The sequence below is a fragment of the Panthera onca genome, chromosome D1 (genome assembly GCF_046562875.1).
Source record: "Panthera onca isolate mPanOnc1 chromosome D1, mPanOnc1 haplotype 2, whole genome shotgun sequence".
In the NCBI taxonomy this organism is placed as follows: Eukaryota; Metazoa; Chordata; class Mammalia; order Carnivora; family Felidae; genus Panthera; species Panthera onca.
The window spans coordinates 5,913,539-5,935,219 of NC_138348.1; the positions used below are offsets into that span (position 1 = coordinate 5,913,539).

At 57.1% G+C, this 21,681-nt stretch overlaps 2 protein-coding genes across 2 annotated transcripts; one reads left to right on the forward strand and one right to left on the reverse strand.

Moving 5' to 3' along the window:
* Positions 1-2,972: 2,972 nt before the first annotated feature.
* CTSF (cathepsin F) lies at positions 2,973-8,038 on the forward strand. The gene is made up of 14 exons (XM_060607333.3): positions 2,973-3,305; positions 3,522-3,620; positions 3,915-3,999; positions 4,092-4,153; positions 4,280-4,355; positions 4,961-5,074; positions 5,194-5,339; positions 5,428-5,524; positions 5,604-5,684; positions 6,478-6,597; positions 6,677-6,741; positions 6,844-6,934; positions 7,340-7,398; positions 7,481-8,038. The coding sequence occupies exons 1-14, from the start codon at positions 3,096-3,098 to the stop codon at positions 7,553-7,555; spliced, it is 1,380 nt and encodes a 459-aa protein (XP_060463316.1). The 5' UTR covers positions 2,973-3,095; the 3' UTR covers positions 7,556-8,038.
* Positions 8,039-8,173: 135 nt separating this feature from the next.
* On the reverse strand, positions 8,174-21,408 carry ACTN3 (actinin alpha 3). The gene is made up of 21 exons (XM_060607332.3): positions 21,215-21,408; positions 17,431-17,545; positions 17,136-17,255; positions 16,734-16,820; positions 16,564-16,651; positions 16,028-16,106; positions 15,863-15,944; positions 15,013-15,098; positions 14,638-14,730; positions 13,956-14,186; positions 13,684-13,831; positions 12,379-12,529; positions 11,668-11,776; positions 11,432-11,572; positions 10,986-11,168; positions 10,407-10,541; positions 10,139-10,318; positions 9,568-9,714; positions 9,410-9,475; positions 8,551-8,709; positions 8,174-8,467 (listed from the first exon to the last, which is right to left on the reverse strand). Exons 1-21 carry the CDS (start codon positions 21,359-21,361, stop codon positions 8,309-8,311), a joined length of 2,706 nt encoding a protein of 901 aa, XP_060463315.1. The 5' UTR covers positions 21,362-21,408; the 3' UTR covers positions 8,174-8,308.
* Between the last annotated feature and the right edge of the window lie 273 nt (positions 21,409-21,681).

Here is a 21,681-nt window from a genome sequence, read left to right on the forward strand (position 1 = left end):
CTCCACGGCAAAACTTCTTGAGATCCTTGTCTCCAGCCATGTCCACATTTCTCAGATTCTCCCCTCAACCCACTGCCATTAGTGAGGGCTCCGGTGACCTACATGTCAGCCAATCCAAAGGTCACGTGTCTCTCCTCGTTATATTGCCTTTTCCGTGGCATTCGACGTAGCCGGCCACTTCCTTTCCTTGAGATGCACTCTCTTCTCCCACTCTGTTGACATCCCCTTCTCGTCCAATGTCGTCTTCTTCCCAGTGTCCTCTGTGGCCTCCCTCTTCCGTCCTCAGCTTCTGAATGTTGGCATGCCCCCGGTTTCGATGCAGGCAGGCCGGGTCCGAGGACCCAGAGGGGTGTCTCCTGCAGGACCAGCCAAGAGGGTCCTTGGCTTCATGCGGGATGGAAACCAAACACGGGCCAGCAGCAGGCGAAAGCAGAGTTTACTGAACATAAAGAGCAGATACAGATGGAGTGCCCGGGGAGGCTTGGAAAGGAAAAAAGGAGCATGAGTCTCGTCTTTGCTTGTGATCTGGTCCTCGCCTCCCACCAGGCGTCCAGGAACTGATGGGGCGAGGACAAGCGCTCAGGCGTCCTCCTTAACTCATTCAGGCCCTGAGTCAGGGGTCTTGAAGTGTATGGCCCCTCCCAGTTACTCCTTAGCTGTTATCTCTCATGCTGGAAGACTCCAAAGAAATCATGAACTCCTCAACCTTCACAAGGAGGACACATTTTAAGGCATATGTAAGGTGGGGGTGTGGGTTCTGGCCTGAAGAGAAGGAGGAAAAGGAGCAAAGAAAACTCAGCTTTTTCTCTCAGGAGGTCCCATCAGCTTCCTCCCTGGTGAGATTTCCCTTCCAGGTTGTTGTGAGAATTGCCCAAGGGAACATATGTGCTCCTTAAAAAAATATGCCTCACCTCCACCCACTCTATTAATTATAATTATGCTCTCTTGCCTCACTCTGGTGAGAAAATGAGCCACCCTTCCCCCCCCCCCCCAGACACTTGTCAAGTGGCTCCAGTGTCAAGGGAACAAACTTTGGGGAAGATGACTGTTTCCCACAAAGGCCAATGTGGGTTTCTGTTATCCTGAGTCTAAGAAAAGCCCATGGCTTCTGCTGGTGCCTTAGAAATCCCTATTTTAAATTCATTCAGCCTCAGACCTCTCAGGAGATGAAGTGTGTGTGAGCGTGGGTATGTGATCTTCCGTAGACACAGGTAGGAGGCCTGGGTCAACGATAGCAGGCGTTTCCGAGATTCTTCTAGCCATAGTAACACCATTTATCCTTCTAGAAAGTGAAGCTATGCATTAAACAACAGTTGGGTGACATCATGCCCACTCCGGGGCATGCCAAAGGAGTCACTAATTCATTCAACAAACATTTATTACGCAGGTTTTGTGTCCGGCGCTGTACTATGTGTTGAGGAAACAGCAGTGAGCAGGACAAGGTCCCAGCCCTTACAAGCTCCTGGCCTACTGGAAGACATCCACAAGTGAAGAGGAATTTGCAGTCCAGCATGAAAGGAAGTTCACAGGGCTTGGCATCTAGGAGTACAGCGACAGTGGCGGCTAGTCCGGCCAGGGGCAGTGGGGTGGATCAAGGATGGCTTCCTGTTGGAAGTGTCCTCTCAACTGAGAACTGAAAGATGTCTGGGTGTAGGGCAGAGGGAAGAGCAGTGTGAAGCTTCCGAGGTGTGCCTGACCTTGAACTTCTGAGGAGATGCAAATAGATCGAGGCTGGGGTTTCAAGTGTGAGGCACAGGGTAAGGACCCAGGCAAGACGGAACCTCGAGGGGCTTGGGAAGCCGCATTAAGGATCTGGGACTGTCTCCTGTAAGACACACAAGGGGAGCCCCCGGGAGCTTAAACTGGGAACAGCATAACTGGGAGAGAAAAGTATCTGCTGGAATCCTTCAGGCCATGCCCTCTCAGACCACAGCCAGGAAGGAGCTCAAAGCTGGCCCTGGTCTGGCTCCAGCACTTATTTCTGAGTAGCTGGACAGTCACTTCACCTTTTTAGACCTCTGCTGCTGTAACAAGTCAGATTTGGATCAGGTGACCTTTGATATTAGTTCTTCACACTCTCCAAGCCCACACACCCTCCATCCCCTTCTGGGATTTCCTCAATTCCCTTAAACTCTCACTTCCCTGCTTCTCTCCCTAGCTGGGAACACCTTGTGGGACAATTTCTCTTTCTCATCTGGCTCTCACTAGAGTGGGAGCTCCAAGCAGTCAGCACTATGCCTAACGCATCTGTTCATGCATCCTCTTACCAGGCCCTGGAACACAGCTGTGAACGCTTGAATGAACCAAAGACAACCTCCCACCTTCCTTTAGTAGTTACCTAATGCTTGCATGTTTGTGTTTGATCCTCACAATGGCCTGAGGCACTGCCAGTCCAGGGGAGATTACCTGCCATTTTGCTGATTGGCAAAGGGGCGTCAAAGAGGGGCAACTGAGCCGTGAACCCAGGTTCTAAAGCCAACTCTCCAGGTTCAAGCCCAGCTCTATCACTTACCGGGTGTTTAGTAAACCATTTAATCTCGCTAAGCTTCTATTTCCTCAATTATAAAATGAGGATAATACCTACTTCACGGATTGCTACAACGATAAAAGGGAGATGGGATATAATGAGTAACATACAATAAGCATGCAATAAATGTTAGTTACCATTTTCATTCTCAGGCTAGCGTCCGTTCCTCTCCCCAAACAATAACTCTAAGACCTAAAAGGATTATTCCAAGACTGCAGCGCGGGCCATGGGTCTACGTACAGAACTGCTGCCAGGCTGCGTTGTACCCCCTCCTCCCGCCCCCCACCCTACCTCTCCCCTCCCCCTCCCCGCCCCCTCCCCATCTCCTCCCCGTTCCCTTTCCCCTCCCCGCTGTGGCTCCAATCCGCCTTGCGGCCAGCGCGCCCCACGTGCCTCACGTAAATAACCGAGTGCGCAGGCGCCCGGGACCCGCGCCCGTTGGCCGGCGCCCCGCCGCCCCGGGATCAGGGGGAGGGACGCCGGCCCCTCTGGCCGCGGGCCGCTCCGCCCCGTCGGTTGGTCCCGGTCTGTCCGTCGGTGCGTCCGGGCCTCCGGCTTCGCCCTCGCCATGGCGCCCTGGCTGCCGCTGCTGTCGCTGCTGGGGTTGCTCCCCGGCGCCTCTCCCGCCCCGCCCCACCGAGCAGCCGACGCTCGGGCCCGGGAGGCGGCGTACCCGGAGCTACTGGGGCCCGCCCGCTTCGCCCTGGAGATGTACAACCGCGGCCGGGCTGCCGGGACGCGGGCGGCGCTGGGGGCCGTGCGCGGTCGCGTCCGCCGGGTGAGGACGCGCCGGGGGCGGGGGCTCCCCAGGGCGGGTGCGCGGGGCCCCGGTCAGTGGGTTGGCAACTTTGGTCTGGACCAGGGGTGTGGGCGCTGGACGCCCGAGAGACGAACCTCTGGTAATCGGGGAAAGGGAAGGGGGTACGGCGGGGTCGTGGGAAGGACGGGCTGAGGAGGGAATGGATGTGCCTACTTCGCCCGCCCCTCCATCCAGGCGGGCGAGGGGTCCCTGTACTCCCTGAAGGCGACCCTGGAGGAGCCTCCCTGCAACGACCCCACGGTGTGCCAGCTCCCGGTGTCCAAGAAAACCCTGGTGAGTGACGGGGCTCCTGTAATTCCCCGCCCCCACAATGCGTCTGGGTCAAGTCAAGGGGAAGGGATGAGAGGCACCAACTATCCAGCGTTGAGTCACTTCACAGGCCCTGAAGGCTAGAGACTGAAATGCTCTAAAAGGGGGTGGTGGTGACAGGGTGCTGGGTGTGCCTCACTCTACACTGTGGGGGCGATTGCCTTGGAGGCGGTCTTCACCTGAGGACCTTCCGGCTGCATCTTGCCAAGGCCTTGTTCCCATACCAGCCCCCAGACTCGCTTCCTCCTCTCCCTCCAGCTCTGCAGCTTTGAAGTCCTGGATGAGCTGGGAAAACACATGCTGCTGAGGCGGGACTGTGGCCCAGTGGATACCAAGGTTACAGGTGCTGGGATAGCCCAAGGATACTGGCATAGTTCAGATAAGACTTCACTCAGGGTTCAGCCTTGATTTCTCCTCTGTTCCAACCCCATTCAGATGACAGAAATGAGACTTTAAGTTCAGTCCTTCCACTGTTGAACAAGGACCCCCTACCCCAGGTGAGGAACCGATTTCCATGTAGGAAGTTGGCTGCTGCTTTATTTACCCCCTCTTTCCCTCACCCTGGCCTGGGCTCCCTGGTCAACTGAGAAGGACTCCTTGTGAAGACCCCTGTGCCTTTCCAGGATTTTTCTGTGAAGATGGCTTCAATCTTCAAGGAGTTTGTTACCACCTATAATCGGACATATGGGACACAGGAAGGTGAGGACCCAGCCTTGGCTGTACCTGTCCCAATCAGATCAGGACATTCCCCTCCCCCCACTTGGTATCTTGGTGTTGGGAAGGGGAAGGACACAAGAGGCAGTGCCTCCTTTCAGAGACCCCTAAGTCCCCAAGTTCTTGCCCACCCTTCCAGGACTGGACAGCTACCTCAGGTACCTGGTCCCTTCTCCCATCTGATTTTCCTGGTCGGAAAGCATGGGCCTTTATCATTCTGGATAGAGTGGAATGGGGCAAAGACCAGATTTTCTCTGCTGGTGCCCCCACTTCCCTGGCATGGTAGCCGTTCCCCATGACCTCCTATCTAAGGATGCCCTTAGGAGATCATTTTGGTTCTGCCTTCACTCCTAGGATACCGTCACCCCAGCGTTGCCCCCAAAGTTGATCACACCTCCTGCTCATCGCTTGTGGGTCTGGGCCTCCCCTCACCTCCAGCCCTCCCCAGGGTCTGTCCTTAAAAAGAGCTTCAGGCCTGATCCTGAGCCCACCTCCTCCCAAGGGAGACAAGTGCTAGTTAGTCCTAGTGCCCCTCCTTTTATGATCTGCCTGGGGTCTGAGACTTTCCTCTCCTGCTCCTTGGTTCTCAGAAGCCCAGTGGCGCATGTCCGTCTTTTCCAACAACATGGTCCGAGCGCAGAAGATCCAGGCACTGGACCGTGGCACAGCTCAGTATGGGATCACCAAGTTCAGTGACCTTACAGGTAGAAGTGGTGGCCAGAGCTCTCGTGGAGCCTGAAAGAGTCAGGGCCTACTCCCACAGCCCCAGATCAGGGCTGCCTAATACTTTTCCCCGCCATCCCCTGCCCACCTTTGCCCACAGAGGAGGAGTTCCGCACCATCTATCTGAATCCTCTCCTAAAAGAGAACCACAACAAGATGATGCGTCTGGCCAAATCCATTGGTGACCATGCCCCACCTGAGTGGGACTGGAGGACCAAGGGGGCTGTCACCAACGTCAAGAATCAGGTTGGACCCCTAAGAAGCAATGGTGGGACATGAAGACTACCTTGGGGTTGGAAAGGGACCCAGCCCTGACTTTGTCCGTATCTTGCAGGGCATGTGTGGCTCCTGCTGGGCCTTCTCAGTCACCGGCAATGTGGAGGGCCAGTGGTTCCTAAAACAGGGGGACCTGCTCTCCCTCTCTGAGCAGGGTGAGCATCCCACTCTACATTCCTGTCCCCAGCCCAGCCCCTCCAGAGGGCTCCTCAGGACCAGCCTTCTGTCTCCTAGAGCTCTTGGACTGTGACAAGGTGGACAAGGCCTGCCTGGGTGGCTTGCCCTCCAACGCCTACTTGGCCATAAAGAATCTGGGTATGCATTCATGGGATCAGGATGGGCAGTGGGAGCCACTTTTGCCTCCAAAAGAAGTCACTTTGTGAGGGGGAGATATAGGAGCATGGAAGTCATGTGAACTGGGTTCAGGTCTTAATGCTGGCCCTTAACAAAGACCTTGAGCAAGGCAGCTCTTTGAGAGCCTCGGTTGCCTCATCTGTGAAATGGGGATGATCTTGCTCACTTCATAGGATTGCCTTGAGTATCAAGTGAGGAAATACATATAAAGTTTCCGGTGCATAGCAGGGGTTCTTGGTGTTTTTGCTGCTTGGAGGTCTGTATTTCCGTAATACCACTAAACCAAGTAGCACACACCTCACCCTTTAGAAGAGGTATTAAACTGGCAATTCAGTTCAGGGGTGGGCTGCAGTGGCACAGGGATGAGGGGCTGAGGGACTGAGGTGGCTGTACAGAGACTGGGGACCTGGCAGGTGTCTGGACCAAATTGGGAACAGACTGTCTGAGCAGGACAAGCAAGTCATGGTGAAGAGTCCCAGGAATGCCAGGATGAATGAAGATCAGAAGTTGGGAATTGAGTTCCATCTTAGCCACATTTCTCGCTGGTTACTCCCCCATCCCGCTTAGTCTCTGTTTTGTCATCTCTAGAGAGAGGCTGTTGTTCAGAGGGCATGGCCTTGGTCTGGGATGGACGAGGACCTTGAGACCTCACATATAAGGGGCTGATTATAGCTCCTGGCCAGAAGACAAGTGTATGGTAAACGGGGGTCCACCTTTTCTCTCCCCTCCCCACCCCACCCCCACCATTCCCTAGGAGGGCTGGAGACAGAGGATGACTACAGCTACAGTGGCCACTTGCAGACCTGCAGTTTCTCTGCAAAGAAGGCCAAGGTCTACATCAACGACTCAGTAGAGCTGAGCCAGAATGAGCAGAGTGAGTAAGGGACAGGGTAGGGACAGGCCAGGTGGGGCTGGGGCCTGCGTGTCCCTGATGCTGTCCCTCCCCGTCTCAGAGCTGGCGGCCTGGCTGGCCAAGAAGGGCCCCATCTCCGTTGCCATCAATGCCTTTGGCATGCAGGTAAGGTCCCTGTCTCTTGCCTGTCTCTTGCTGACTCCTTTCCCACTTCTCCTTGGAGTTGGCTCCCTACTCCTTATTCTCGCCTCCCCCCCCCCCCCCCAGTTCTACCGCCGCGGGATCTCCCACCCACTGCGGCCCCTCTGCAGCCCCTGGCTCATCGACCATGCAGTGCTGCTCGTGGGCTACGGCAACCGTGAGTTCCACTGACGCCCTCTCTGCCCATCCGCCCCAGCTACAGGCAGAGATTGGACCACAGCAGCTCAGGGCCTTTGGAGGGGGAAATTGAGGGAATGCCTAGGAACCCTGTCCTACTCCAGCTTTGGGCCACGGGCCAGGCAGGAGCCCTCGGTCCCTTCTGTGGATGGCAAAGCTGAGGTAGTGGAAGGTTGAACTGAACTGTTACAGATGAATAATCTGCCAGAGGAAGACGGCCGGGTGCCCTCCCCAAGCCCCAGAGCCGCACCAGGAGGGTGGCAGGTGTGGGCCTGTCTTGTTTTCTGCTCTTTTCCTAGTGTCTGTCACAGTAGGCTACAGCAGATACTGGGAGAGGGCCAGGTGCTGGGGGCCCTGACTCCTTGCCCTCTGCCCTGCTCCTCAGGCTCTGGCATCCCTTTCTGGGCCATCAAGAACAGTTGGGGCACTGACTGGGGTGAGGAGGTGAGTCTTGTCCCCTTGGCCGTGGCTCTCCAGCTCCTATCCTGCCCTAGTGCCCTTACCAGCTCCCCTGACTCTCTGCCAGGGTTACTACTACTTGTATCGTGGGTCCGGGGCCTGTGGCGTGAACGCCATGGCCAGCTCGGCCGTGGTGAACTGAGGAGCATCAGCACAGGACCTGGTGCTGACCAGAGCAGCCCCTTCCTCAGCCTGACCTGCGTGTCCAGGCCCCTCCCCGGGAGGCACAGCTGGCTGAGTGATGGCCACCGGCTTACCTCAGGGTGAGAAGGCACTGGGCTAGGGCAAAACCCCTACCCCTCTCCACTCCACCCCACTCCTACCCTGAAGTTCCCCATCTGCACCTTTGTAGACTTGTGGTAGCTAGGAGGCTCTTGAGCTGAAGGATGATGCCCCTGCAGTTGATGCTGGGGCAAGAACCTTGGGCTTGGATAAGGAATGGGTGGGAAGAAAATATTCTGGTCTTAAACCCAGCTCTGTCTTCAGCTGGCTCTGGCTTCCCGTCCCGGCTTTCCTCTGATGCTATAAATTCCCCTGGATTTAGGGACAGTGTTTCCTTCCACATCTAGAGAAACTATTGTAACTACCTTTTTCTAACAGCAATAAAGAGGTGTCCTAGGCCCCAGTGTGGTGTGATTGTTCAGTACCTTTGGGCAAAGAGGGGTGGTAGGGATCCCTGGAAGGTTAAGGTTGGGCAGCTGATCCTGCTCAGGAGCATGAGGGCCCAGTGTCTGCTTCCGGAACCAAAAGGAGATGGAGAGAGGCTCACGGATGGCTCTTTATTCAGAAGTACGTGGCTGGCCGTTCTCTGAGGCCTTTGCTCCAAGAGATGGATGGAATCAGCCAGAGGGAGTCTCCTCTCTCTGACTCACGTAGAGAACCTTAGGGATTGAGGTCAGAGGTCACTCTCCCCATAGAGGGCACTGGAGAAGGCCACATAGTCCAGAGCACCAGCTGGAGCCCCGGAGCCTTTGTAGGGTGCCATACGGCGGATGCAATACTCGGCCTGCTCAGCTGGGAGCTCCCGCCGCAGCTCCTCAGGGGTGATGTAGTTCTGGGGGAGAAAAGGTTATTGAGGACCCCCAGATCCTGTTCCCTGTCCCAGCCCACCAGCCCTCTCCACCACCCAGGACTCACCTTATCTCCTGCCAGGATCTTGAAGGAGGCCACAACTTGCTCAGCTGTGTCGGTCTCGGCTGTCTCTCGTGTCATGAAGTCAATGAATGCCTGGAAGGTCACAACTCCGGCTGCGTTGGGGTCCACCATGGTCATAATGCGAGCAAACTCCACTTCTCCCTGCAGGGATAGAGGCCAGGCACCATGCCCATGGGTGCTGAAGCCAGAGGACTCCTGATGTCCCTTTCTGGGGACTGTCCAGCTTTGGCTTGATGACCCCAGTTACAAAGTGCTCTCTTCCCTCCATAGATGGTGCCGCAGCTTAGCTCTGGCTTTATAGGAAGTCCTTTCTACTAAGCTAAAAACTGCTTCCTGTTCCTGGCAATGTCCCCTATTGCCCTTTGGTCCTGATCTTTTTTTCTGGAGCTCTCTGTAGTGCTGTTTCTCTGGGGGGAAATGTTGCAAGCTAAGGCGCTTTTGTTTTTTTCTTTTAAAACTTATTTTTATTTTTGAGAGAGAATCTTAAGCAGGCTCCATGCTCAGCACAGAGCCCAACACAGGGCTCAGTCCCAGGACCCTGGGATCGTGACAGCCAAAATCAAGAGTTAGACACTCAAACAACTGAGGCACCCAGGGGTACCACAAGCTCAGGCTTTCGAGTCACGTAGAACCAGATCCAAATGCTAGCTGTGTCCTTGAGCAAGTTAATTCACCTCTCTGAGCCTTTGATGGCCTGCGTGAAATGAGGTAATTCTGCCCAGCCCCGGTGGGTCTGATGAGGAGATGAAGTGCACGTGGAGGGGGGAGGGGTGCAGTAGGTGATCGGTATGCAGGAGAGAGGCACTGATGGGGCTCCTGCGATGCGGGCTGGGGCACTCACCAGGTCATAGCCCATGGAGATGAGGCAAGCTCGGAAGTCGTCAGGCTCCATCATCCCATTCCGCTTCTGTAGCGCATGAGTGGATGTCAGGCTTGGTCTGCCAACCCCCCGCCCTGGCCCCCAGGTCCACCACCCCACAGGGCTGGGCCCCTGCTGACCCGGTCAAAGTGGTTGAAGGACGCCCGGAACTCGTTGAGCTGCTCCTGGCTCAGGCCCTTGGCGTCTCGGGTCAGTACCTGGTTCTCCACCTCATTGATAGTGCGGGCGATGGAGGTGAGCAGCTGCTCCCAGCCTACGCGGATGTGCTGCGGGGTCGGCGGTGGGCCAAGTCAGCGGGCGGCCAGTGCCTGGCCGCTGGCACTAGCTTCACTTCCAATCTGCTGTGTGCCCCTGGGAGAGTCTTCCACCTTATTGGGGCTGTGTCCCTATCTGGAGGTTCCACTGAATGGCCTCCAGCAGCCCTTCCTGCCTTGCAGTCTGGCGACTTGTTTCGTATTAAGTGTTGATCAACCGATCGTGGCGAGCCCTGGCCTGGCTTTAGATTCCTGTGTGACTCTGGACTGGTCACTTCCCCTCTCCAGATCTCAGTATCCCCATGGATACACTGGGGGACCTGGACAAGCTGAACTGGGGACCCTCCTGGGGCAGACGTGCTGTGTCCGGCCACGGCTGCCCCAGGCTTCCCTGGCCAGTGCCACCTCCCCTCTCTCCTCAGCAAGTGGATCCCACCTCCATGCTGTAGACGGTGTGCTTGTTGTCGAACACCAGGCTCTCCTGCAGAAGCTGGTGGTCGCCCTCCAGCCGGTCAATGTTGCTCTTGTAGTTGATGATGTTCTGCTCCTGTTGCCGCAGCCCAGCCATCTGTTCCTCCAGAGACCCGGCCATCCCTGCTGCTAGGCGCCCCACCTCCTGTAGGGGGACCCAGGCGGGATGTGAGCTCCCTGTGGCCTGGCCCTGGCCCCACTCCCCCAGCTCGACCGCACCACCCAAGCCTTACCTCCACCTTCGCCTGGATCCAGGGCCCAACAGCATTGGCTTGAGCTGCAAACTGTCTCCGGAGCCTCTCGTTCACCTGCTGCCGGGCCAGCTCCTCCTGCAGCGTCTGGTCACGGCTGGGCACCAGCTTTCGGACCTAGGAAGGAGGGTGCTTGTGCGTGGGTCAGCTCTGGGAGCGAGAAGCTGGCTTTGAGGGGAGGTGGGCTCCGACCCCTAAAACAGCCCCTGCAGCTCTGAGCCAAGATGTCTGGGCTATATGGACAAGCTCTTGGACAAGTCATTTGACCTCTTGTTTCCTCATCTGGGAAATGGTGCTGATGATATAACTGATAGCTAACCTAGGTTGTTTTATAAAGATGTCCACACTCAGGCTCAATACAGGAAAATGCTGCTGTTATAGCCATTTTACAGATGGGGCCATGACAGGAAGGGTGACTTATCCAGGGCTACATGAAGTCTGAGAGACCCCAGATCCCAAGGTGGACTTGGTTCTCCATATCTTGGGACATCTGAGGTTTCAGGGCAGTTAGAATGCACAGGAGTGGGTGGGAGGCAGGGAGAGGTCACAGGCAGTACTGACCATATCCCACTTAGCGTTGATGTCCTGCGGTGTGAGGTTGATGTAGGGGTTGGTGGAGCTGGGCCGCAGCCCGTACGTTTGGCAGATCTTCTGGATCTCACCCTGGATACCCAGGATGGCCCCTCTTTCTCGGTCAGCCTCGGGCAACGTAGCCTTGAATTGGTCGTGTGCAGTCAGCAGGCTCTGGGAACGACAGGAAGGAAGCGTCAGCCAGCACCCTTCACTTCCCACAGGCAACAGGGCAGCAGCGTGCTCCGGGCCACCCAGCAGGTCCCCGGCAGGGCTGGCTCAACCCAGGCCTCCAGTCTCCCAGCCTAACACTTGGGAACTGGGGTTTCCCTCCCACCCCCCTTCCCCAGGAACCCAAAAGAACGGCTGACGGGATTCGAGGCCAGCTTCCCCATCATCCCATCCAGCACCCCCGCACCCAGAACCCCCATGTCCACCTGGGTCTCCTCCACTGAGTGCACCAGCCACACATCCTGCAGGTCCTCCACGGCACCATCCAGCCAGTTGTTGAAGGGTGCCGCCCGCCGGGCGAACTCCAGCTGCAGCTGGTCAATGGTCTCCAGGAGCTTCTCCATCCGCTAGGAGCCATGGGGATGGTGAGTCAGCAGCCTGCCCACAGGCCCCTCACCAGCCTCCGGTCTCCAGCCCCCAGTTCCCTGGCCCCCAAGCCCACCTCCAGCGCGTCCCTCCTCTTCTGGGTCAGTGTGCCCAGGTTGTCCCACTGGTCACAGATGGCCTGGCAACGGCTGTTCACCGAGGCCGCATCATGGTAGTCCAGCTCACTGGGGGCGAGAAAAGGGATGACGGTGGGGTCAGACCACAGCCCAGATTTCCACCTGACTGTCCTCCTGGGACTGGAACCTGTGCCCCAGATGAAGGCGGGGGTGTCAGGGGAGGTGTGGGGGAAGCAGGGCAGTCCTGGGGGTGGAGATGGGGGTTCCAGTGCGATCCCTGGGTAGGGGGTGCCGGCAGATCCTCAGCTTCGGTCCCTCGGGGAGCTCGGATGTGGGAGGTGGGTCGTGTTTCAAGGGTGGGATTGCTCGAGAAGGGGCGGGTGTCCTGGAGGTGGGGGGCGTGGTCAAGGCTGACGGGGAGGTTTTGGGGGAACCGGCCACGGAGCTGAAGGGGGCTGAAGGGGGCGGTCAGGTTAGGGGTGGCCCAGGAGGGTGAGGCAGGCCAAGCACGGGTAGGAAGTGCGGGTCCCAGGTGGGGACAGGACAGGATTACGGGAGGAGGGGAGGAGCAAGTGGTGACGGGGAAAGACGTGAGCACCAAGGCAGGGCTGCTGACTTGAGGAGGGCAGCGGGGAGCCCGGGCGGGCGGAGGGACGAAGCCAGGTAGGGGCGTTGTCACCGGGGCGAGCCGGGAGGCGGGCCACGCCTACTTGAGCTCCTGGGCCAGAGCGGCGATGTGCTCCACGCGGTCCTGGTGCGCCGCCAGGTCGCTCTCAAAGGCCTCGTGGCGCCGCAGCAACGCCCGCACCTCCTGCAGCGAGGCCGACTCGTAGTCGCGCTGGCTCAGCATGTCCTCCTTCCCTGCTCAGAGAAAGGACCGGCTCGGGTCACCCAGCGGCGGCCACGGCGGGAGAGGGGGTTCGAGCGAGGCTGCGTGACCTTGGAGATTCCTCATCTGTGAAATGCAGGTGATCACACCTGCCTGGCCTATCGGCCTATCGTAGGGGTTTGTTCTGCGGCGCTAGGGTGATAAAGTGAAGTGAAGCTCCTGTTCCAGGGCATGACCTGTAAATCACGTCAGTGTCCCCGGATCCTGCACGTTTCAGGGTGGCCCTTGGTACATTTCGGGTATTATTGCATATCAAACTACCTCCCAACGACTAATGAGCCCCTGACCTTTGCTCACCAGTTTCCCCAGTGCCTGCCACAGTGCCTGACCCTTGGTAGACCTTCTAGGAATATTTGTTGGATGAATGAATGATGAATATAAAAGTGCTTTCAGAGTGAATTACCATAATTACACAGATAAAACTATAATAATAATAATTGCAGCAGCGACAATTTGTTGAGTACCTTTGCATCTTGCCGAGCTGGTAACAGGCTTAAAGATTCAGAAACCCCTTAAGAGTCACAAAATGGCTGTTTATTTGGGGAGTTTTTATATCAAAGCATTGTTATTCTTTGTGCCCATAATCCATTATCAGTTGTTTGTTCATTATTTTATTTATTTGTTTGTTTGTTTGTTTGTTTATATATTTATTTATTTTGTTCATTATTTTTGACAGAATTCATTTATTTGTAGGATTAACATCCCTGGTAGAGTACGGAATGAATGTTTTCGTACAGAGTGTTATATTTGACTCGTGCAGTATTTTGCCATCAATATGCTTTGAGTACAACATAATTGCTGTTAGCATTGAGGACTCACCTGCTACATGTACAAATAAAATGCTAAATGACAGATTAATCAGAGCACACCTACAGAAGGCCAGAGCTGGGAGACAGGGGTTGAAGTTCACAGATGAAGAAACCGTGGCACAAAGAGGAGAAGGGACTTGGTCGCACAGCAAGTCAGGGTAGGGCTAGAAAACAGGTCCCCGTCCCCACCCCCACCCCACCTCCCTAGCTCCTGGCAGAACAAGTGCCCCTGACCTGCGCATTTTGCCAGGATCCCCCCTCCCCCACCTGCCAGTTTTCACCCCAGGACAGACCCGAGCCCCATGAGGTGTACCCACCCCGGGTCCAGGTTTCGTGCAAGGAGGCCTTCTGCTGGAATTTCTCAGCCAGGTGCTGGAGCCGCTGCAGGCGACGGATCTCCGAGAGCAGCCAGTCCTCGTAGCCTTTCTCCACCTGCTCCAGCCCACGCCATGCGTTGGCGATGTCCTGTGGGACAGGCAGAGGTGTCTTCCATCATGGTATGCCCATTGTACAGACGGGGGCACAGAGCCCAATGTCGCCCAGAGGATGTGGGCAGAACGGGGGTCACCCCATCCCCGGCCTGGCTCACCGAGACGAGCTTGCCCTCCGAGGGCATGAAGGCGGGCCGGTGGCTCAGCCGCAGCTTGGTCTGCAGCGTATTGAAGTTGATTTCCAGCTGGCACTTCTCCTGCACTCGGGGCGGCTTGTGCAGGCGCCGGTAGTCCCGGAAGTCCTCCAGCTTGCGCTGCATGGCACTCATGCTGGGCTCGCCCACACGGTTCTCCAGCCACGGTATGGTGCGGCGGATCCATTCCAGCAGCTGCCGGGGCCAGGCAGGTGCAGCGCAGAGAGCTCTGAGCCAGTCTGCTCACCCCTTCCACCCCTGTCCACCCACACCCCGGGCTGTGGCCGGAAGGAGGGGCCTCCAGCAGAATGGGGGTCCCGGCTAATCAGGGAAGGAGTGGGATGGTAAATGTCTAGTCCAGGGACCAGCATAGGCTAGCACAGAGCAAAGGGTCATGAGATCGCCTAAATGTGAGTGAACAGATAAATGAATGAGTAAAGCAATGAGTGATGAGGGAATCAGTGAATGACCAGGAGCTCGGACAGGCAGCAGAGGGCAGGAGACGAGTGAAGACGGCAGGAAGAGGCTGGAGGAGGCCAAGGCCAAGGCCCTGGGGTGAGGGAGGCTCTGTGGGCCCGGGCTTGGGCCAGGGTTGGCGGAGCACAGGTAGGGGAAGGGGAAGGGCCCTCTCTGGCCTCAGTCTCACCTCACTGGCAAGCTTCTCGTACTCCTCCATCAGCTTCTCGTTCTCCTGGTTCACAGCCAGCACCTTACAGATCCTGTTGGCAGCCGTCTCTGCCTGTCGCGGGAGGCCGAAAAGGTGGGCACTAGAATGAGCTACTGCTTTCCCTGACACAGCTTTCCTCTGTAAAGCCCTTAAAATTTGGCTCCGTGCAGATAGGGGAGCACATCTTTTAGGATGAGGAGGGAGCTCCCAGACCAGATGCCTCTGCTTCTGAGTTCCCCAGAGCCTGAGCATATGTGGCTGGGACAGTGGCACTCCCACCCACATGGGGCCCAGCACCTCCAAATGTCGGACCACAAGCCCAGCCCAGGCAGCAGGAGCGGGGGGCCCCCTTACCTGCTCAGCCCCGGCGAAGGCGTGGTAGAAGCAGGAAACGTAGGTCATGATGGCCTTCTCATCAGGCTTTGGGGTGTTCACGATGTCTAGGGGACAGCAGCGAGATACAGGTATTTATTGCCCAAAGCCAGGCTTGAGGAATGGGCTCACGCCCCTAACAAGGCAGAGAGCTCCCTCGAGGCGGTAAGGGTGGAGACATCTAGTCACAGTTACCAACCGCCAGCGACCCCAAACCTAGCGTCTGCCTCTTCCCTGGAGCCCTCCCCAATCACCCCAGTGTCCAGCAACCTGCCCCTCTGTGGGGTGAGAAAAGCGTAAGGGAGCGGGTGAGTGAGCAGACACGCGGCCCTCAAGAAGCACCAGCCCACACTGCCCGGTGTCTCTAACCATCCCATCCCTCTGTGGGTCTACCTGTCTTCTGTCTTTTCCCCAAGTCCTCATCCATTGGTGCCCACAGACCCAGGGCACCAGGCACAGTAGGTGCTCAGAAAATGTTTGCTGCTTCAATTGACTGAAGACTTGACTGGGCACAGGGACAAGAGGCAGGGCCTGCCCTTAAGGAGCTCCATGCTCCCAGGTACCCAGGTCACAGATCTGAGACAGAAGGTGGCACCATGAGGGAAGAAGAGGAGAGGCTGCTTCCACTGGCTGGTGAGGGGTAGGCAGGCATGATAGAGGGCTCCTGGAGAAGGGGGCCTTGGGCAGGAAGGATTCTGACGGAGATGGGGGGGGGGGAAGGGGGAGGGGAGAGAATTCCAGGAGGAGGGAAGAGCAGGGGCAAAGGTGAGAGGGTGGGACCACGCCATTGGTCAGTAAGTGGAGTCCTCGCCCAGGCTAGACTTCCTCTCACCTTCGGCATCCAACATCCTGGGGATGTCCAAGTATTTCTCCGCCACCTCAAAGGCAGTGTTTAGGTTGCCAATGGGGTCATCCTAGATGGGCAGGAGCAGGGACAGGTGAAATGGCAGCTGAGGGCAGAGGTGGGGAGTCGGGGCTGGGAGTGACAGAGGCCTACCTTGCGCAGTTTGGCATAGTCGATGAGGTCAGGGCGGTGTCGGTGGATGAGAGCACAGAGAGCCAGGCCATCCTTCCAGCTGGACAGACAGAAGTGGGGGTCAGTCCCGGATTCGAGCTGAGGCTCTGTGCTTCCCTCACTCCAGGAGCATCCCCATCAGGACAGCCTCATCAGTAAAATGGAGTTGTCTAAACTCCTTGGCTTGGCATTTGAAGCCTTTCGTTACCAGAGCTGGACCATCTCCTCCAAGCTTATCATGATTCCTTCACATACCCTGTCCTTGGGCCACACCAATATCTAGATGTTTTTGCTTACAAGGTCCCCTCTGGCTGGAATGCGGTTCCAGGGATGCCCCCAATGCACCCTCCCTCACCCTCCTGGATTCCATCACAACATCGACTGAGTCCTCCTATTTTCAGACACTGTGCCAGGAACTTGGCTGTGACCTCTCCTCTCCTGGGGCTTGTGATAGGGGCCAGCTCTGTGCCCCAGAGCCCCGCAGAGGCCCGCATGCATGTGCTGACCGGCTGACAGACCTGGTGTGGAAGTTCTGCACATTGACGTTGCGGTACGGCGCTGTCTTCCGCTGGCACCACAGGAGCAAGCCTTCCTTGGCCGAGGTTTCTGGGTGGGGATGGGGAGAGATATTAGCTGGGGAGAGGGGTCTGGGCCAGCCCTCCCACTCTATCGCTTCCCCACCACTCACCCTCCACAGAGATGTCCTGGATGGCGAAGCGAAGGATGATGGTCCAGATCATGCCCAGGGTCATCTTCAGGTTCCCGTCAACAATCTCTGCAGGGTGGGGAGTGGGGACAGATTCCAGCTGACATTCAAGGCCTGTACCACCTCAGCTGCCTTCCCTCCTGCTCCGCTCTCCGGCCCTTGTCCCCCATCCCAGAGCCGGTACCTAGTAAGTGTTCAATCCCGGAACACCTACTAGCGCCAGGTCCTGTGCCGGCACTTTGGGCACGTTTGCCCCTTAACAGCCCCTCCCAAGAGGCATGGATGGTCGACTCCGTGGGTGAAGAGACTGAGGCTCACAGAAGCGACTTGACGCCGGGACCGCCCTCCAACCCCCTCCCAGGTCTTCTCCTGCCACCTCCCTACCTTCGGCACCAATGGACACCAGCTTAACCCCCTTGCTGGCAATGAAGTCCAGGGCCTTGTTGACATTGGCGATCTTGTGGAAGCGCATCTTGCCTTTGTCTGGCCTGGGTAGCCTCTCTCCTGGGTGTAAGAGGAGAGGTCAAGGGTCAAAGGTCACAAGAAAAAGCTGAAGACCCTGTCCTCAAACTTCCCCCTCCCCCACTTCATCCCCTCCAGCACTCTGCTGCCGCGTTCCCCCAGCTCTCCGGATTCTCCTAGGTCCCAGGGCCCCTGTGCATTGATTTGCGCCCCTCACCTGAAATGACCTCCAAGAGCAACATGAGTTTGAGGCCATTGCGGAAATCCTCCTCGATGTTTTCAATCTGGGTGCCGGCCTTGCGCAGGTGTGAGTTGCACCAGGCAGTGAAGGTCTGGGGGGCAGAGGACAGCACTTAGACCCTAGCGCCGGCTCTGGGGGACATCAGGGTAGATCTCAGAGCCCGGGCCCCAGATTCAAGTCCTGGCCCAGCCACTGACTTGCCATGCAAGTCCTTGTCTCTCTCTGAGCTTTAATTCTCCTGGAAAAGGAAAAGTGGGCGCTGGGGCCCACACAGGTCCCACTTTGGACCTGGGACACACCAGTTCCGGTCAGTCTCAAGCACCTGAGGGGGATTTAGAAAAATTGTAAAGCATACGCTCCAAAGTGTGGGGCCTTCCCACACACAAGGGCCAATGCAGGGTGATACCGCCCTTCTAAGGCCTGAAAAATTCTGGACTGAAGCATGTCCGGCTCTGAGGGTTGTGCCTGAGGAACTGTGCACCCGTGTTACTATTATCTCAGCCCCACTGCCCTCCCGGGGCTGTTGTGAATTGGCCTCCAAGTAGAACGTGAGGGTGCGAGAGCTTTGCAGGTCGCAGAGGATCATCTGGGCACAAGCGCGGCCTAACACGGCTCCTGGAGGTGACTGCCCTTCCCGTCTCCCTAGAGTCATCCTCAGCCTCAGCCTCTGTCTGGGATGGGAGGGGGGCGCTGCTGTGCAGTTGGGTGTATATTGAGGATGGGCGTGACCTGGTGCAGCCTGGTGCACAAGTTTCCACCAACCTGTCAAGCCTTCAAGCCCTGGATTCTGCCATTAGCCACAGAGTCCTTGGTAGGATCTATCCTTGGGCTCCAACTCACTCACTGTGGCCCAGGGTGCACCCCTTGCCCTTTCTTGGGCTCAGTCTCCCCATTTGTACAATTAATCACCCAGACTTCACGATGTCCCCAGGTCCTTCTTCCTCCAATCTGGCAGGATTCTAGAATCCAGAGCATTCCCCCACCACAGAGCAATGGATTCTGGGAGGTGGCCCTGGAAGTCAATTGGAATTATTTCCCTCAGATAGCTTCCCTTCCCCAGACCAGCTTTTCAGCTGTCCTTAGAGCTGGACGTGAAAGATGATGCTTTAAATACTTGAAGGACTGTCGTTGCTAAGGAAAGAAAGTGAGCTTCCCGTCACTGGAGGTATACAAGTGAGTCTGAGCACTACTGGTTGGGGCCCCAAGCATAGGAGAAGGCAGTCGGATTCTCTGTAGTTCCCTCCAAACCCAGAGTCTGAGATGCTCTGGGTCTAGATAAGGCAGGGAGGAGAGGCAGGACTGGGTGGGGGTTCCATGGCGGAGGAAGGGGCATTCTTTCCTTTGACAAACATGACTCTTAATGAGATGTGGTCCCTGCCGTAAAGGAGCTCACGGTCAATTAAAGAGTCACGTTGGTCTGAGAAGTGCTGGGAGAGACTAGTGTCGGGGAGAGGAGGGAAAGAACTCTTCAAATCAGATGGGGGGCCTCCTGGAGGAGGCTACTATCTGATCTGAGCTGCAATGGAAGGGCAGGAATTATTCAGACAGAGAAGGGCAGGCAAGGGCACGCCAGGCAGGGCCAGCGCCACAGGCAAACGCTCAGCAGGGAGAAACAGCTGTGAGGTCTGTGGGGCTATAGCTATCTGGGTGCCGCTGGAATGAAGCTGGGGGTGTTGGGGTATAAGTGGTGAGAAGCAGGCCGGAGGGGCGGCAGGGGCCAGGTCATGCACGATCTTGGGTGCTAAGCCAGGGACTTTCAACTTGATCCTGAGGGCAACAGGGAAGAGAGGGAAGCTTTCAGGCAGAGGGAGGTGGGCAGAAAAGTGTCTTAGAAAGCTCTTTCTGGTTACAGAGTGGAGGCAAACGGCTTGGCAGAGCAGAAGGGAGAGGTGAGGAGGTGGTGCCCAGGACCAGGGTGAGAGAGGAAGGGTGCCAGTGAGGCGGCATAGGGCAGGATCAGACAGATGGGGTAGAAACACTTTTCCTTGCTGAACTGTAAGCTCCCTGAGGCAGAGGCTTTGTTTTGTTTCCTGCTGAATTCCTGATGCCTAAAACAGCACCTGGCCCATAGTAGGATCTCCCTAAGAAATACCGAATGAATGTTTTTGAATGAGGTTGAACGAAGAGGACTCAGGCATCGAGCAGGAGCAGGAAGGAGTGCTCCAAGACCCAGAGGAAGTGCAGGGGTGGAGTGGGGCTGAGGATGAGCACAGAGATGCTCAAGTTGGAGGAGAAAGAAACTCTGGAATGGCCAACTCCCAGAGATGCTGATTAATTTCCGGAGCATCTACGTTGTGCAGCCGTTGAATGAATGGATGAGGTGGGTGGCTCTAGGTTGAGTTAGAAGGATATCCCTGATATTTTGTTAAGTGATGAAGGCAAGTTACAGACTAGCACGTGTCTAATGAAGGGCGGGCGGACCTGGACCTGAGAGAAACATGGTGGGTGGGGTAGGGATAGGAGTTGCGGCAGAACAGATGGCAGCTGGAGCCAGGGGCAGGGATGACATCACCGGGAGATGGCCAGACCCAAGGACCGCAGCCTCGCTCGGAGACAGGTGCAGGAGGAGCTTGAGGGGAAACGTGTCACCGGGGGCACCCCAGCCTAGTCAGCTGAGCCTCCCAGACTCTGGGGTCATCTCCTGTCATCTAACCCAGCAGGAGTGCTCTGATTCTAAACCCTAGGATTCTCAGATCCTGCAAATTCCACTGAGCGCTCCTGTTCCCTGCCCTTTCCTGGAGTCGCACACTGTTGGCAAATGCTGAGCGGGGTCCGATGACTTCATGGTGTCCTCCCTACCCCTGGCCTGCCACTCCCCAAAGTTTCCTCACTCCAGCCCGGATCATTTTCTCTTTTGGGAACCCAGGTGTTCTGCCCCCTCCACTTGGGAAAGTCTGGGAGTGAAAATAGATCAGGGAGGGGGCCCGAGTGCCCTACAAGGCTGGGCCTGGGCAGCAGCTGCCCGTGTGCCCCACTCCAGCTCCCTCAAGGCGCTGCCTCAGCACAAAGTGTCCATCTGGCCGGAGCGTCAGGTTACTGTGTAAGGGGACCCAGGCTCCCCTCCTCCTTGACCCTGTGGCCTTTTCAGCAGACTTAGGGCCTCTGGGTGGGAAGGGGTATCTTGAGAAGGAGTGGGGGTGGGGCAGACAAGGGGCAAGGACTCTCAGGTTGGGTGGGGGGTCCTGCTTTATGACAGCATATGATTTGGGTTCTATCTCTGCCCCTTTCGGGGCTTCAGGTTCCTCATTTGACAATTGGGATGGAGTCGAAATGAACCCCAGGGTGGAGAGAATAGAGACAAGCGAGTGGGGAGGGGTCTGGGATGGTTCCCTCCTCCCGCACGCTCCCAGGCCCACCAGTTGCCCAGCTGCAAGTCCTCTGGGTGGGGTCTAGGATATTTAACTAGAGGGTTGGTGGTGTGGGGAGAAAGACTATTCTCCCCACGCTCCCCAAACTTGGATCTCCTGGGCTTCACCCAATCCTTTTTCGCCAACAGAAGTGGGGCAGTGGGCACTGGGTAATGAACCCTGAGGGGTGGGGACCCCAGAAACTCTACTGGTTATCCTAAACCCCTCATGAGCGCTCCCAGCCCTCTCTTCCAGCCCTAGGGGACGGCAGAGGACTGATGGGCAGAGCCTGGGCTAGGGAGTGGCTCTCCGGGTTAAGACAGGCTCTGCCCCAGACCTGCTGAGATGCCAAGGACAAACCGCCCGTCTTCTCAGGCCTCAGTTTTGCCATGTGGAAATGGGTGAGCACTCACTTTCCGCTGCTGCTTCTCCCAGGCCGGGTCCAGCAGTAGGTCGCGGTCCCAGTCCTCCTCCTGTTCCATGTACTCGCCGCCCCCGCCGCCGCCCGCGAAGGGCCCCTCCCTGACCCCCAGACCCTCGGGCTGCATAACCATCATCATCTTGCTCGGGCTCCTGGCTCCGCTGCGCTCGGCGCTCTCCAGAACACCGGGGCCGCGTTAAGTAGCTCCCCGCCCAGCCCCGGATCGGATTCGCGCTAAATATGGGGGAGGAGGGAGGGGCCGGATGGGGGCGAGGGCGCTCGGGTCGGGACCTGGCGAGAGGTTGCCCTGGGGCCAGGGGACTGCAGGGTTTGGGGGTGCTGGGGGGATCCCATGGCGGAGATTCGGGGTTCCCGTCCCGGCTCCGCCTCTTGGGTGCTGTGTGGCCGTAGGAAAGCCACGGCCCTCTCTGTTTCCTCATGTGTACAACGGAGATGACG

Bases quoted from the DNA above. Each gene is read 5' to 3' on its own strand.
- CTSF (XM_060607333.3), top strand. From the start codon at position 3,096: ATGGCGCCCTGGCTGCCGCTGCTGTCGCTGCTGGGGTTGCTCCCCGGC. The intron at 4,000-4,091 runs GTGCTGGGATAG...AACCCCATTCAG, and splicing joins AGTGGATACCAAGGTTACAG to ATGACAGAAATGAGACTTTA. The intron at 5,685-6,477 runs GTATGCATTCAT...ACCATTCCCTAG, and splicing joins CTTGGCCATAAAGAATCTGG to GAGGGCTGGAGACAGAGGAT.
- ACTN3 (XM_060607332.3), bottom strand. From the start codon at position 21,361: ATGATGATGGTTATGCAGCCCGAGGGTCTGGGGGTCAGGGAGGGGCCC. The intron at 12,530-13,683 runs GTGGGTACACCT...TTCTCTGAGCAG, and splicing joins GCACGAAACCTGGACCCGGG to GGAAGGAGGACATGCTGAGC. The intron at 11,777-12,378 runs GTAGGCGTGGCC...TCTCGCCCCCAG, and splicing joins GCTCTGGCCCAGGAGCTCAA to TGAGCTGGACTACCATGATG.